The sequence below is a fragment of the Chiloscyllium plagiosum genome, chromosome 4, assembly GCF_004010195.1.
Source record: "Chiloscyllium plagiosum isolate BGI_BamShark_2017 chromosome 4, ASM401019v2, whole genome shotgun sequence".
Taxonomy (NCBI): domain Eukaryota; kingdom Metazoa; phylum Chordata; class Chondrichthyes; order Orectolobiformes; family Hemiscylliidae; genus Chiloscyllium; species Chiloscyllium plagiosum.
The window spans coordinates 110,710,586-110,724,381 of record NC_057713.1 but is presented as its reverse complement, the minus strand read 5'-3'; the positions used below and the strand labels follow the sequence as shown (position 1 = coordinate 110,724,381).

The 13,796-nt window shown below is 41.4% G+C and overlaps 1 protein-coding gene across 8 annotated transcripts in view; it reads right to left on the bottom strand.

The window, feature by feature from the left end:
• amph (amphiphysin) overlaps nucleotides 1–13,796 on the bottom strand; it is a 223,667-nt gene that overhangs the window by 101,036 nt on the left and 108,835 nt on the right. For all 8 annotated transcript variants that reach the window (XM_043688941.1, XM_043688942.1, XM_043688936.1 and 5 more), the window contains exons 6-7: nucleotides 12,010–12,117; nucleotides 10,986–11,071 (exon numbers count right to left, since the gene is read on the bottom strand). In XM_043688941.1, the coding sequence (XP_043544876.1) occupies nucleotides 10,986–11,071; nucleotides 12,010–12,117 (194 nt within the window). The remainder of the gene's footprint in view (nucleotides 1–10,985; nucleotides 11,072–12,009; nucleotides 12,118–13,796) is intronic.

Below are 13,796 nucleotides of genomic sequence, written 5' to 3'. Positions count from 1 at the left end.
TTTTCTAGCACCACACTCTTGATTAAAATTCAAACCCAATGCTGGGAAGTTAGACATGGAGATCAATGATTTTCCTTTCCAAATTTATCCTATTTCTTCTATCACTTTTTTAATTTGGAGAAAGATTTTTTGATACAGCAAGCTTAGGGGAAATATAGGCATCTCAAGGCTTGATAGAAGGAGATCGAATAATGTAATAATAACCAGCGTAGTGGAAATACTCGGCATATCAGTTCCTGTGGCGAAAGAAACATTGTTAATGTTTCAGATCGATATCCTCTTCATTAAAATAGGAAAATTGTAATTATAGCTGGTTTTGCGTAAGTGAGAGGAGGTTGGGTAGAACACAGAACAAAGGCAAGTATTGTGATCCATCGAAAGGCAGCAGAGATTGAACGATAAAAGTCTGAATCACGAATGATCAAAGGCAGTGGGACAACTAAAGAAATAAAAGATGGAGGAGTGAATGGCAGATTGATGAACAGCTGTCATGAGAAAGCAAAAAGACAGAAAGACTAAATCCAGCAAAATATAATTAGAATCCAGAATGAGTTGAAAGTGGTATTCTCTAAGTTGTTGGGAAGGTGTTGGGTCCCTTGCATTTTGATTTATATAAATGATTTGGAGATGGATGTTGAGGGCAAAAACACTAAATTTGCAGATGATTTTAAGCTCGGGAGAATAGTGAATTGTCAGCATGATGCTGAGTCACTTCAAAGGGACATTGACAAGTTGGCCAAATGAGCCTAGTGGATGAATTCGCTGTAGAGAAATGGAACGTATTGCATTTTGTTAGAAGAAACATGGAGAGACAATACAGGCTGAATGGTACAACCTTGAGGGCAGTACAGGAGCAGAGGAATCTTGGCCTTCACGTGCATAATTCTCTGAAAGAGACCTGGCAAACTGAAACAGTTGCTAAGAAGGCTTATAGGATCCTTGGGTTTATAAATGGAAGTGTAGATTATAAAGGCAAATCATTGGTCAGACCACATTTGGAGTATTGTGTTTAGTTGTGGGCAATGTATCTAAGAAAGGATGTTAAAACCCTGTAGAGAGTGCAGGGGAGATTTACGAGAATGATACCAGAAATTAAGGATTTTAGATACAAGGAAAGGTTAAGAGAAATTGGACTTATTCCCCTTGGAGCAGAGAAAATTAAGAGGTGACCCCAATGGGGTGTTCATAATTATAAATAATTTTGACAGGGTAAAAAAGAATATTTTGTTTCCACTAGTTGGTATGTCAGTAACTAGGGGTCACAATTGCAAGATTATCATCAAGAGAGTGAAGAGTGAGGTGAGGAGAAACCTCTTTACTCAGAGAATTGATTAAGATTCGGAGTGCACTGTCTTGCAGAGTGGTGGAAGTGGATTCCATCAGAGGTTTCAAAAGAGAGCTGGATGTACATTTGAATCTGATGAATTTCGAGGGCCACTGCGATAGGGCTGGAGACTGGGACTCGATGGACAGCTCTTTCAGGAAACGGTACAGACATCTTGAGTTGAATAGGCTCCTTCTGTAGTGCAAAATTCTGTGATCCTCTGATTCAGTATTGAGTCTCCAGAGATAGAAAGCGATTAATGGAAAAATAAGGCAGTGTTTTGCAAGATTGCAGTGTGGAGGGGTAGGGACAAAAAGGTCAGAGTGGTGAATTAAAATGGCAGCTATTTAAAGAGTATAATATTTGGTGACTGAATGGAGGTGTCCTGCAAAGCATTCGCTTGATTTGCATTTGGTCTCATCATTGTAGAGCAGACCACATTGCAAACAGTGAATGCAATGGACAATTTGCTGGAGTAGAAGTAAATTGCTGTTTCACCTAAAAGGAACATTTGGGATCTTGGACCATGAGCAGACAGGAGGTACAAGGGCAGTTGCAAATCCTGTGCTTGCATTCAAAGACACTTTAAGAAAAGGGAGGAGTACCGGGGGTGACCAGGAAATTAGGAAGTGAAACAATCCTTTAGAATGTTGAAAGGGAAGACGATGTGGTGTTTTATGGTGGCATCACACTGGAGTTGGCAGGAATGGCAGAGAATGATCCATTGATTACAAAGGCTGTTGAGGTGGAAGATGAAGGTATTGTGGTTCTGAGTGGGAGGGAAATGGTTAAGATTTTAAAAAGCATGGAAAGTGACAAGCTCATTCAAAGGCTCCATTAAACATGGTTGGGGATGAGAAAGAAAGGAGAAAGTGAGGACTGCAGATGCTGGAGATCAGAGCTGAAAATGTGTTGCTGGAAAAGCGCAGCAGGTCAGGCAGCATCCAAGGAACAGGAGAATCAACGATTCTCCTGTTCCTTGGATGCTGCCTGACCTGCTGCGCTTTTCCAGCAACACATTTTCAGATGAGAAAGAAAGACACATCAGAAACACTGGTGTGGAAAGTTGCACCTTCATTTATTCTCTAATCCCTTTTTCCTGTAGTATCAATTAAAAAACAAAATCAGGCAGAATTTACGTGGAGATTCTTCCAATCTTCCACTACACTTCTGTACCTTTGGGGAAAGATTCATGGAAACACCAGTTCTTTGTGTCATTTCTCTTATTAACCGACTTTCTGTCATTTCATTATGAATATCCAAACAGCAAACACAACAGATTTTGAACTATCGAACCATGAAAACATTAGAACTCAAAACAGGCTCTTCATCTTATTATGTCTGCACCAGCAGAATGCACTAGCTGCTCATTTTAAACCTGCTTTCCAGCACCTAGTCTCTAGCCTGGCAGGTTACAGCATTTAGTGAGTAGATCCAGATTCCATTAAAATAAGTTAAGGGTTCCCATCTCACCCACCAAACTGGGCAGTAGACTCCCACTGTGTGAAAAAGCTTTTCCTCATGCCCTGTTTAATCCTTCTACCAATCACTTCATATCTAAGTTACTTGGTACTTGATGTTAAATTTATTATGTGTGTATTATAAATATATTATGATCACTACCTCCAAAATGGTCACCCACTGTTACTTCATTCATCTGCCTTGCCCTCATGTTCAAAGTCTAAATTTAGAATTATGCCTCTGTCATTGGAGTTGCTATATGATGGCTAAAAAAGTTTTCTTGAATGCTGTTCAAGACATCAGCACCTTCTGTGTCTTTCACATTTTTAGTATCGTAGTGATATTTGGGCATTTGAAATGTTCAACTATTACTGCCCTATTGATTTAGCACTCAGAAATATGCCTACATATTTCAGTTCGGAGGAAGGGTCACCGGAGTTGAAACGTTAACTCTGATTTCTCTTCACAGATGCTGCCAGACCTGCTGATTTTACCCAGCAATTTCTGTTTTTGTTTCTGATTTACAGCATCCACAGATCTTTGCTCCTACATATTTGCTCCTCTAACTCTCTTCTGTTATTTTCAGGTACTTAGCAGTGTGGCTGTCCCTTGTTTTGTCTCTGAGCTCAACCCATTAGGCCTCATTTGATGCTTATGTTGTATAACATCCCTCTTCACACCTGGTGATTGATTCCTTAACCAATAATGCAACACCCCTATGTGTTTCCCCTTCTCTATTCTGCCTGAAAACCTTTCAGTCGTAAAGTCAAACAACATAGAAACAGGCCCTTCAGTCCAGCATGTCTATGCTGACCAACAAATTCCAAACTATACTATTCCCATTTACCTGCACTTGGTCCATATCCTACTATGCCCTTGCATTTTAAGTGCTCATCCAGATGTTTCTTAAATGTTCTGAGAGTACTTGCCTCACCACCCTCTCAGGCAGCACATTCCATATTTCTACCAACATCCTCTGGGTGAAACCATTTTTCCTCAGTCCCCTCTAAACCTTCTTGCCTGAAACTTGTGCACTTTGACCTTAAACATGTCTGCAATGGGGAAAAGATTCTCACAATCTACCCTGACCATGCTTCTCATGATTTTGTATACCTCAATCAGAAACCCCCTCAGCCCACTCCGCTACAAGGAAAATAAACTAATCCTGTTCAATCTGTCCTCATAACTGAGACTTTTCATTCCAGGCAACATCTACACCATCTCCAGTGCAATCAATCATGTCCTTTTGATTGTGTGGTGACCAGAATTGCACATAGTATTTCGTCTGCAACCTGACCAATGTTCTACAATGTTGTAACAAGACTTTCTTGCTCCTTCATTTTATGCTCCAGCCAATGAAGGAAAGTATCCCACATGCCTTCTTCATACCATCCTGTCTACCTGTGCTGACACCTCCAGGGATCTGTGGACTCATACAACAAGGTCCCTCAGTATACCCTAGGAACCATTGTTCAATGTATATATCATTTCCTGATTAAGCCTTCCAAAATGCATCACCACACACTTATCAGGATTAAATTATATCTGCCATTGCTCTACCTAATTTACCACCTGAGGAATATCAGATTATAGCCTGAGACCCTCTTTCTCACTAGTAACAACATCTTCAACGTTCATGTCATCCGGAAACTTTCAAATTATACCTTTTACATTCACATCCAAGTCGTTAATGTACATAACAAACAGCAAGGTTCCCAACACTAATCCCTGTGGTACACCACTAACTCAGGTTTCCAATCAGGAAAACAACCCTCCACCATCTGTCTTTGCCTCCGATTTGAAAGCCAATTTTGGATCCTGTTTGCCTTGGATTCCATGGGCTCATACCTTTTGGAACAGCCTTTCATGTCAGGCCTTGTCAAAAGTCCATGTAAACCACATCAACTGCACCACACTCATCAATATATTTAGTCACCTTTTCAAAGAATGCAACTAAATTAGTCAGACAGGATCTTCCTCTAACAATTCTGTGCTGACTATCCCTGAACAATTCTGATTAACCCTGTCCCTCAGAAGCTTTTCCAATTATCTCCCCATCACTGACATCCGACTAAGTGGTGTGTAATTACCTGGCCTATCCTTTTTGACTCCTTGAACAAAGGATCCACATTAGCTATCCTCCAGTCGTTCTGTGACCAGCGAAGTATTAAACATTTCTCCAGGGCCCAGCTGCTTCCTCCCTTCCCTCCCTGGGATACATCTCATCAGGTCCTGGGATTTATGCCCATCTAATACCTTCTCCCTCCTTATTAATCCTTAAAATGTTCGAGAACCTCACCCTCCTAAATGAAATCCTGGGCTGCAATGTCTTTCTTCTTTGTGAATACAGGTGAGAAATATTCTTCTAAGACCTTAGCCATGTCCTCTGACACAACATGCAAATTGCCCCATTGGTTTCTAATAGGCCAACTCTTTACGTGGAAATCCTCTTACTCTTAATACTTACAAAATACCTCAGGGCTTTCCTTAATCTTATGTGCCAAAGATATTTCATAGCCCCTCTTTGCCCTCCTAATTTTCTTTCTAAGCAACCCCCTACACTTTCTATACATTTGAAGGGCCTCCCCTGTTTTTAATGCTCTGTCCCTGACCTATGATTGCTTCTTTTCGTTTAACTCTCAATATCCCTCGACATCTAGGGCTCTCTGGACTTACTGCCCTCGCCCTTCACTCGTGGAAGATCATGCTGGCCTTCAATTCTCACGTTACTACTTTATATGACTCTCACGTTCCAACTGTAGACTTATCTGCAAGTAGTTGTTTCCAGTCCATGTTTGCTTGTTCCTGTCTAATGATATCGAAATTGACCTTCCAACAATTTAGACATTTAATTTTTGCATATCCTTAGCCATTTCCATAATGACTTTGACACCTGCAGCGTTATAGTCACTATCTCCAAAATGCTCACCTGATGAAACTTCAAAAGTTGTTCAGATACATTCCCTCAGATTAGGCCTGGCATTGCTCCATTTCCAGCCTGACTATCTATGTACTGGCACAAAAACTCACCTGGATGCACTTTAAAAATTCCAACCTATCTAATCTTTTCACACTAAGGTGATCCCAGTTAATGTTAGCAAAGTTGAAATCCCTGACATCCATGCCCCATTTCTCTCACACCTTTCTGTGATTGGCCTATATATCTGCTCCACTATCTCCTTCCTACTGTTGGCAGGCCAATAGTATGAATCAAGCTAAGTAATCACCCCTTTTTTCTTACTAAGCTCTACCCAGATGGCCTCATTTGAAGAGCTTTCTAGGACATCCTCCCTCATAGCTGCAGTGATGGTTTCCTTTGTCAATAATGCAATGCCCCCATTTCTCTTACAACCCACCCCTTCCCATATTCCACCTTAAATTTCCATAACCTGAAGGTTGAGCTTCCAGTCCTGATCTTCCTTAAAACATCTCTTACTGATTGCAACAATTTCATATTCCCTTGTGCTCATCAAAGTTCTAAGTTCATCCTCCTTACCAGCCAAACTCTGTACATCAAAAAAAGCTTTCCAGACCTCCCATGCACTTTATTTTGTCCATGTCTTCTTGGCCTTCTGGATTTCCTAGTATTCCCTATGTATCTGATGGACCTTGTTCCTGAGTTTATATATACTCTGTGCTCCATCCCCCTTCCAAATTTATTTAAAACCTTCCCAGCAGCATGATCAAACCTCCCAGCAGCAAGGATATTGGACCCATTTCAGTTCAGGTGCAACCCGTCCAGCTTGTATAAGTTCCACCTACTGCAGAAGCTGTCCCAGTGATCCAAAAATCTAAAGTCCTTCCTTTTACGTCATCTCTCTAGCCATGCATTCATCTGACCTATCTTCCATTCAAACTATGATGTGATCAGCTCTTTAACTATGCTATCCACACGGTCCTCTACCTTGAAGATGCACAATAGTAATGCTAGCCACCACTCAAGATCAGAACTTGGAACTCAAACTTGTGGAATCGGTAACTTTTCTTGCACATGTATTCTTCTGGGACACATGTTGCATCCACGATTTCAAATACACCCCGCTGACCTGCTATCCTTTAACTTTAAAACCATTGATTACAATTAGAAATTAAAAAGACCTGAGTGTTCTCATCAATTAGCTTCTTCCCCTGTACCAAGTAAGAGCCAACTACAATACACTGAAAAGAGTCGAAGAAAAGAGCACTTCTTCACCCCCCTCACCAGATTCCCTTGTACTCAGCAAACTTTCACTTTATACTCTGTGCAATCAAAGCACTGCTTCTTGCAGATAAACTAGCACTGAGAAAGATCTCTGGTTATATTTTCTGAAAACAATGGACTCAAGCTTCAAAACAGCCTGATTAAACTAGCCACTAATTAACTAACCATAGCTCCTTTCAGAGCTAGTAAACTCTTGAATTAATCAGCAATACAATTTAACTTTTTAAAATTTAGTTTATTGCTAATTTAAAGGAAGAACCAGCTTAAAAAAAACAATCCCTTAAGGCTTTCACACTCTCGCAGTGCAGATTCCCTCAATCAAATGAGCGCGGGATGTTTTATTTACATATTTTAGAAAGTTTTCTGAGTTTTTATTCTTTTCCCATATCTCCCTGAATGGTTTTGTCTTCGCAATCCAAGATTACATGCTACTGGGTATCTGTGCCAGCAAGGGGTAGTGCAGAAGGGAAGGATAACCTGTTACAGCCTTTCCTTCATTGTTGTTGTAGAACAGAAGAGCAGTTTAGCACTATTTAGTTAATACTATCTATATCAGTTTCTCACCATAGCTCCATGTCTTCTCTTATATTTCAAATATTTCTGTACTTTCTCTTTAACAGTTGGAATGGTCTCTGCACCAGCCATTGCTTGCTGTAAACCATTCCTTCTTTCAAGAATCTTTTACATAAAGAAGTATTTGTCACACTCAGAGGGGTATATAAACTGATGATCCACTGCCACTAACTGCAAAGCCCAAGAGAACAATCTTTCCCTAATCATCCCATCAAACCCCTTCACACATTTTATAATCCATGTTTCAGTATTCTAATCTTCTCTGTCTGAGTATTTCAAATATCGCTTGCAAGTGTGTTTACTAACCTCATATCTCCCTAGGGAACATCCTCTGTATACTCGCTAAGGCTTTAGTAGCCTTTCCAAAAATGAGCACCAAAAACTCAACACAATATTCAAACTCAATAGACCACATTTGCCGTTACCTCTGACAGTCCTTAATATTGCATCAGAGGTTCATAATTCTATTTTCAACCTTTTACAGCTTTATCAACCATTTATGTCCTTTAGCATCTGCACTCTTAAACACTGTTTGCTTGCATGTTAACAGCCATTTTATTTTTGTCTCAAATGTGTAATCTCACATTGATGCATATAAAAATGGCATCTATCACCTTTTGGCCCATTCCACTGATTTTATCAATCCACTCCATACAGTGGAGTTCAGTTGACCCTCCTTCTAGGTTCCTCTTTTCTAACATTGGCCACAGCTGGCAACCCACCAAGACACTTGACTGAAACCTGTGACACTGTGGAAAAGCACGTGCAAGGGCTTATCTCACATGTATTGCTACCTCAATGTTTCAGACCAAAGAGGAAGCCATGGACACCCGCATGGGCCACAGCTATGCTTGCCTCTTCACGAGATACATGGAAAAGTCTGTCTTCTGCAGCTACACTGGCACCATCCCCCACATTTTCCTCTGCTACATTGATGACTGTTTTGGTGCCACCTCATGCTCCCACGAGGAGGTTCAACTGTTCATCAACTTCATGAACACATTCCATTCTGACCTTAAGTTCACCTGGACCATCTCGGACACTTCCTTCCCCTTCCTGAACCTCTCCATCTCTATCTTCGGCGACTGACTCAGCATGAACATCTATTTCTAACCCACCAACTCCTACAGGTACTAGACTACATCTCCTCCCAAGCCCTCCTGTACAAATGCTATCCCTTACTCCCAATTCCTCCACCTCTGCTGTACCTGCTCCCAGGAAGAGCAATTCCATTCCAGAACATCCTAGATAGCTCCTATTTCAAGGACCGCAATTACCCTCCCATGAGATCAATCATGCCCTCCAGCACATCTCCTCCACTTCCCACACCTCCACCCTCAAACCCTACCCCTCCAACTGCAACAAGGATAGAAACCCTCTGGTCCTCACCTTCCACCCACTAATCTCCAGATACAGTGCATTATCGTCTGCCATTTCTGCCACCTACAATCTAGACCCCACCACTAGAGATACATTTCCCTCCCCACCCGATCTGCATTCCGCAGAGACCATTCCCTCTGCAACTCCCTTGTTAGGTCCACACACCCCACCAACCCACCCTCCACTCCCGGCAACGTCCCTTGCCGCAGCAAGAGGTATAAAACCTGCACCCACACCTCCCCTCTCACCTCCACCCAAGGCCCCAAAGGATTCTTCCAATCCAGTATAGATTTTCTTGCATATCCAAACACTTCAGCTACTGTATCCGTTGCTGTCAATGTGGTCTCCTCTACATTGGGGAGGCAGGACGTCAACCCGCAGAACATTTCAGGGAACATCTCTGGGACACATGCACCAAACAACTCCACCGCCCTGTGGCCGACCACTTCGACTCCCCTTCCCACTCTGCCAAGGACATGCAAGTTCGGGGCTCCAACCCTGCCAAATCCAAGCCACCCGATGCCTAGAGGAAGAATGCCTCATCTATCCGCCTTGAGATACTTCAACCACGTGGCATTAATGTCAACTTCCTCATTTTCCCTCCCCTCACCTCATCCCAAATCCAACCCTCCAATGCAGCAACACCCTCTTGAAGTGTCTTATCTGTCCATTTTCTTCCCACCTATCCACTCTACTCTCCCCTCCAATCTAACACCATCACCCCCACCTACAACTACCTATCACCTTCCCAGTCACCTCACCCCCACCCCCATCTTCCTATTTATCTCTCAACTCCCTTCCCACATGCCCCACATTCCTGATGAAGGGCTTAAGTCCGAAATGTCGATTCCCCTACTCCTCAGACACTGCCTGACCTGCTGTGCTTTCCCAGTGCCAGACTTTTCAACCCCAATGTTTTGTGTCAATGATATTTCACTGGGGGAGGGGGGGGCAACATTTACCCTATCTGCCCAAGAGAAACTAGGGGTATCAGTAATTACAACTGCCCAGGTTACATGCCCACTATGGTGCCATCAGAAACTCACTGTGTTGTTCTAATATGCTCCAGTGAACAGGTAGCAACATATGCCTGTCAAAGACCAGGCTGCAAGCCTATTCAGCTGTTTGCATGTGAAATGACAGTAAGCTTCTCATCAGTCAAACTCAGTGCGGTGTTGTTCAGAACCAGGGGCTTGAAAGGATGAGTTTAACATTTTTTTTAAAAATGCAGTAACAAGGAAATCCTGGATCATCACAGGAATCTCCATGATCCAGTTCAGCAACTAAGTCCAAGTATTATCTACTTTCTGGGCAACTACTGAGTCAAACAAATGCTTACTGCTTCCCACTGATATTCCATTCGGAAGGTGTGGGAATACAACCAGCAGTATTTAAATAAGGCCCATGAGATGAAATGAAATTAAGCTATCTCAAGTTTTTCTTTTGCTATCAGACTATCCACTCCAAACCATTACTCCAAACCATCCTCCCATTTAAATCAGGTCCAAATGTTGAATTCTGGGTGAAAGGACAAACTAAGTGATGTATATATTGAGTTGCTAGAAACAACAACTGAATCACCTTCATTGATGTGAACAACAATGCTGGTTGGGTTCAAATCTTAGACTTCTTCTTGAAGATCCAGGGTGGCACAGTGGCTCAGTGGTTAACACTGATGCCTCACAGCACCAGGGACCTGGGTTTGATTCCGGCCTCGGGTGACTGTCCGTGTGGAGTTTGCACGTTCTCCCCGCGTCTACGTGGGTTTCCTCTGGGTGCTCTGGTTTCCTCCCACAGAGCAAAAATGTGCAGGTTAGGTAAACTGACCATGCTAAATTGCCACAGTGTTCAGGGATGTGTAGTTTATGTGCATTAGTCAAAGGGAAATGTAGAGTAATAGGGGAATTGATCTGGGTGGGTTACTCTTCGGAGGGTCATTGTGGACTTGCTGGGCCGAAGGGTCTGTTTCCACACTGTAGGAATTCTAATTCTAATATACAGGTAAGAGGTAAACAAGAGAAATAATTTGCAAATGAAGTTTAATACCTTGACCACAATGCTGGTAACTCATCCTGCAGATCAGTATTTAGTTCCTCAAACACTTTCTGAGCTTTCTGAAACTCCTCTTCTGCCTAAAAGATATCAAAAGTATTTGTCATTTATCTTAAATATGATGTTGCTTTCATTGTAAATATTACTGGATGAGGGAACCTGAAGACCTCATAAATGCTAAATCGATGACACAGAAAATCAAAAGAAGTTTTTGAAACAACTTACAATTTAAGACAACTTACTTAAAGCTCAGGGAAATTATGCTCATCATTATTTTGATTTCTTTTCCAACACAGACTAGGCCAATAGTTCCAAAGGTTAAGATGGCTGTGGGATTAGTCTGTCATTATTCTGTTTCTCTTCAGTTTAACATTCATTCAATGTTCATGTGACATTATTCTTGGTACAATTGAAGCTGGCTCATAGTGACAGCAGATTTATATTGAAAAATTAACAGCTGTGCAACCAGTTTCAAGCCTTTCTACAATACTTCAGTCAAATCTTGAACCCATGTCCCAAATGATTCTTTTTTCAGTCCGAAGTGGACATTTCTTAAGCCAACATTAAGATATATTTGTCCCTTTTTTTGGGAGCTGTAACATTTGCTGCTTCTCTCTTGTATAGGTCTGGTGCAATACACATGTCAATCTTCAAACATTTCAGCAGTTGATAGCTCAATGTCAAATATATCAACTCTCAATTTGGCATTTCAATGATAAGATGAATGATATCAAAGCAAAGTTAAAAATCACACAACACCAGGTTATAGTCCAACAGGTTTATTTGGAAGCACTAGCTTTTGGAGTTCTGTTCCTTTATCAGGTGGTTGTGGAGTATACTAGTGCTCCACAACCACCTGATGAAGGAGCAGCGCTCCGAAAGCTAGTACCTCCAAATAAACCTGTTAGACTATAACCTGGTGTTGTGTGATTTTTAACTTTGTACACCCCAGTCCAACACCGGCACCTCCAAATCATGGATAACAAAGCAGTAACTGTGATATATTCTGATGACATACCTTGGTAAGCTTACTATCGTCTCTTCGTTTTGAATGTTGCAAAGATTCTAAGTGATGTCGTGCACAGTCATAGTCAACGAGCTTTCTGCTGCGTTTTGCAATTCGAGTCTATTTAAGATGCAGAAAGAAGTGAGAAGAGAATTACCACCTTGATGCTATTTACAGAGGATATACCTTTACATTCTAGCACCATTGGCTTTTAATGTGTGCCACCCTGACATATATGTCTAACAGAGACGTTGAAAGCGCTATACTGTCTCTAACTGAATACAGGTAGAAAAGGAAAATGGATATTTGTGTGCTCAAGAGATGAGCTTCCTCTTTGTTTTGTTGCTACATGATTGAAAATAAATGGCTACTTTTAATTAATTCCATTCCAGAGAAAAGCCTCAATTACAGACAGCTCAGAATGAGAAAGAAGGATTCATATTGTTACAGTAGCTTTCATGGCCTCAGGATGCTCCAAAATGCATTTCAGACAAAACAAAAATTTTTGAAGCCCAGTCACAGTTGTAATGTAGATGCTGCAGCAGCCAGTTTGTAATGTAGAAAGTCAATTTGTAATGTAGATGTTGCAGCAGCCAGTTTGTAATGTAGATACTGCAACAGCTAGTTTGTAATGTAGATACTGCAGCAGCCAGTTTGTAATGTAGATGCCACAGCATCTAATTTGTAATGCAGATACTGCAGCAGCTAATTGGCAACATAGATACTGCAGCAGCCAGTTTAGAATGTAGATACTGCAATAGCTAGTTTGTAATGCAGTTACTGCAGCAGCTAGTTTGTAGTGTAGATACTACAGCAGTGGTTTGTAATGTAGATGCTGCAGCAGCTAATTTGTAATGTAGATACTGCAGCAGCTAGTTTGCAATGTAGATACTGCAGCAGCTAATTTGTAATGTAGATACAGCAGCAGCCGGTTTGTAATGTAGTTACTGCAGCAGCCAGTTTGTAATGTAGATACTGCAGCAGCTAATTTGTAATGTAGATACAGCAGCAGCCAGTTTATAATGTAGATACTGCAGCAGTTAGTTTGTAATGTAGTTACTGCAGCAGCCAGTTTGTAATATAGATACTGCAGCAGCCAGTTTGTAATGTAGTTACTGCAGCAGCCAGTTTGTAATTTAGATACTGCAGCAGCTAGTTTGTAATGTACTTACTGCAGCAGCCAGTTTATAATGTAGTTTGTAATGTAGTTACTGCAGCAGCTAGCTTGTAATGTAGATACTGCAGCAGCCAATTTGTAATGTAGATGCAGCAGCAGCTAGTTTGTAATGTAGATACTGCAGTAGCTGGTTTGTTATGTAAATACTGCAATAGCCAGTTTGTCATATAAATCTTGCAGCAACCAGTTTGTAATGTAAGTGCTGCAGCAGCTAGTTTGTAATGTAGTTACTGCAGTAGCCAGTTTGTAATGTAGTTACTGCAGCAGCTAATTTGTAATGTAGATACTGCAGCAGCCAGTTTGTAACGTAGATACTGCAGCAGCTAGTTTGTAATTTAGATACTGCAGCAGCCAATTTGTAATGTAGATGCTGCAGCAACCAGTTTGTAATGTAGGTGCTGCAGCATCTAATTTGTGATACAGATACTGCAGCAGCCAGTTTGTAATGTAGTTACTGCAACAGCTAGTTTGTAATGTAGATACTTCAGCAGCCAGTTTGTAATGTAGTTTGTATGTAGATACTGCAGCAGCTAGTTTGTAATTTAGATATTGCAGCAGCCAACTTGTAATGTAGATGCTGCAGCAGCCAGTTTGTAATGTAGGTGCTGCAGCATCTAATTTG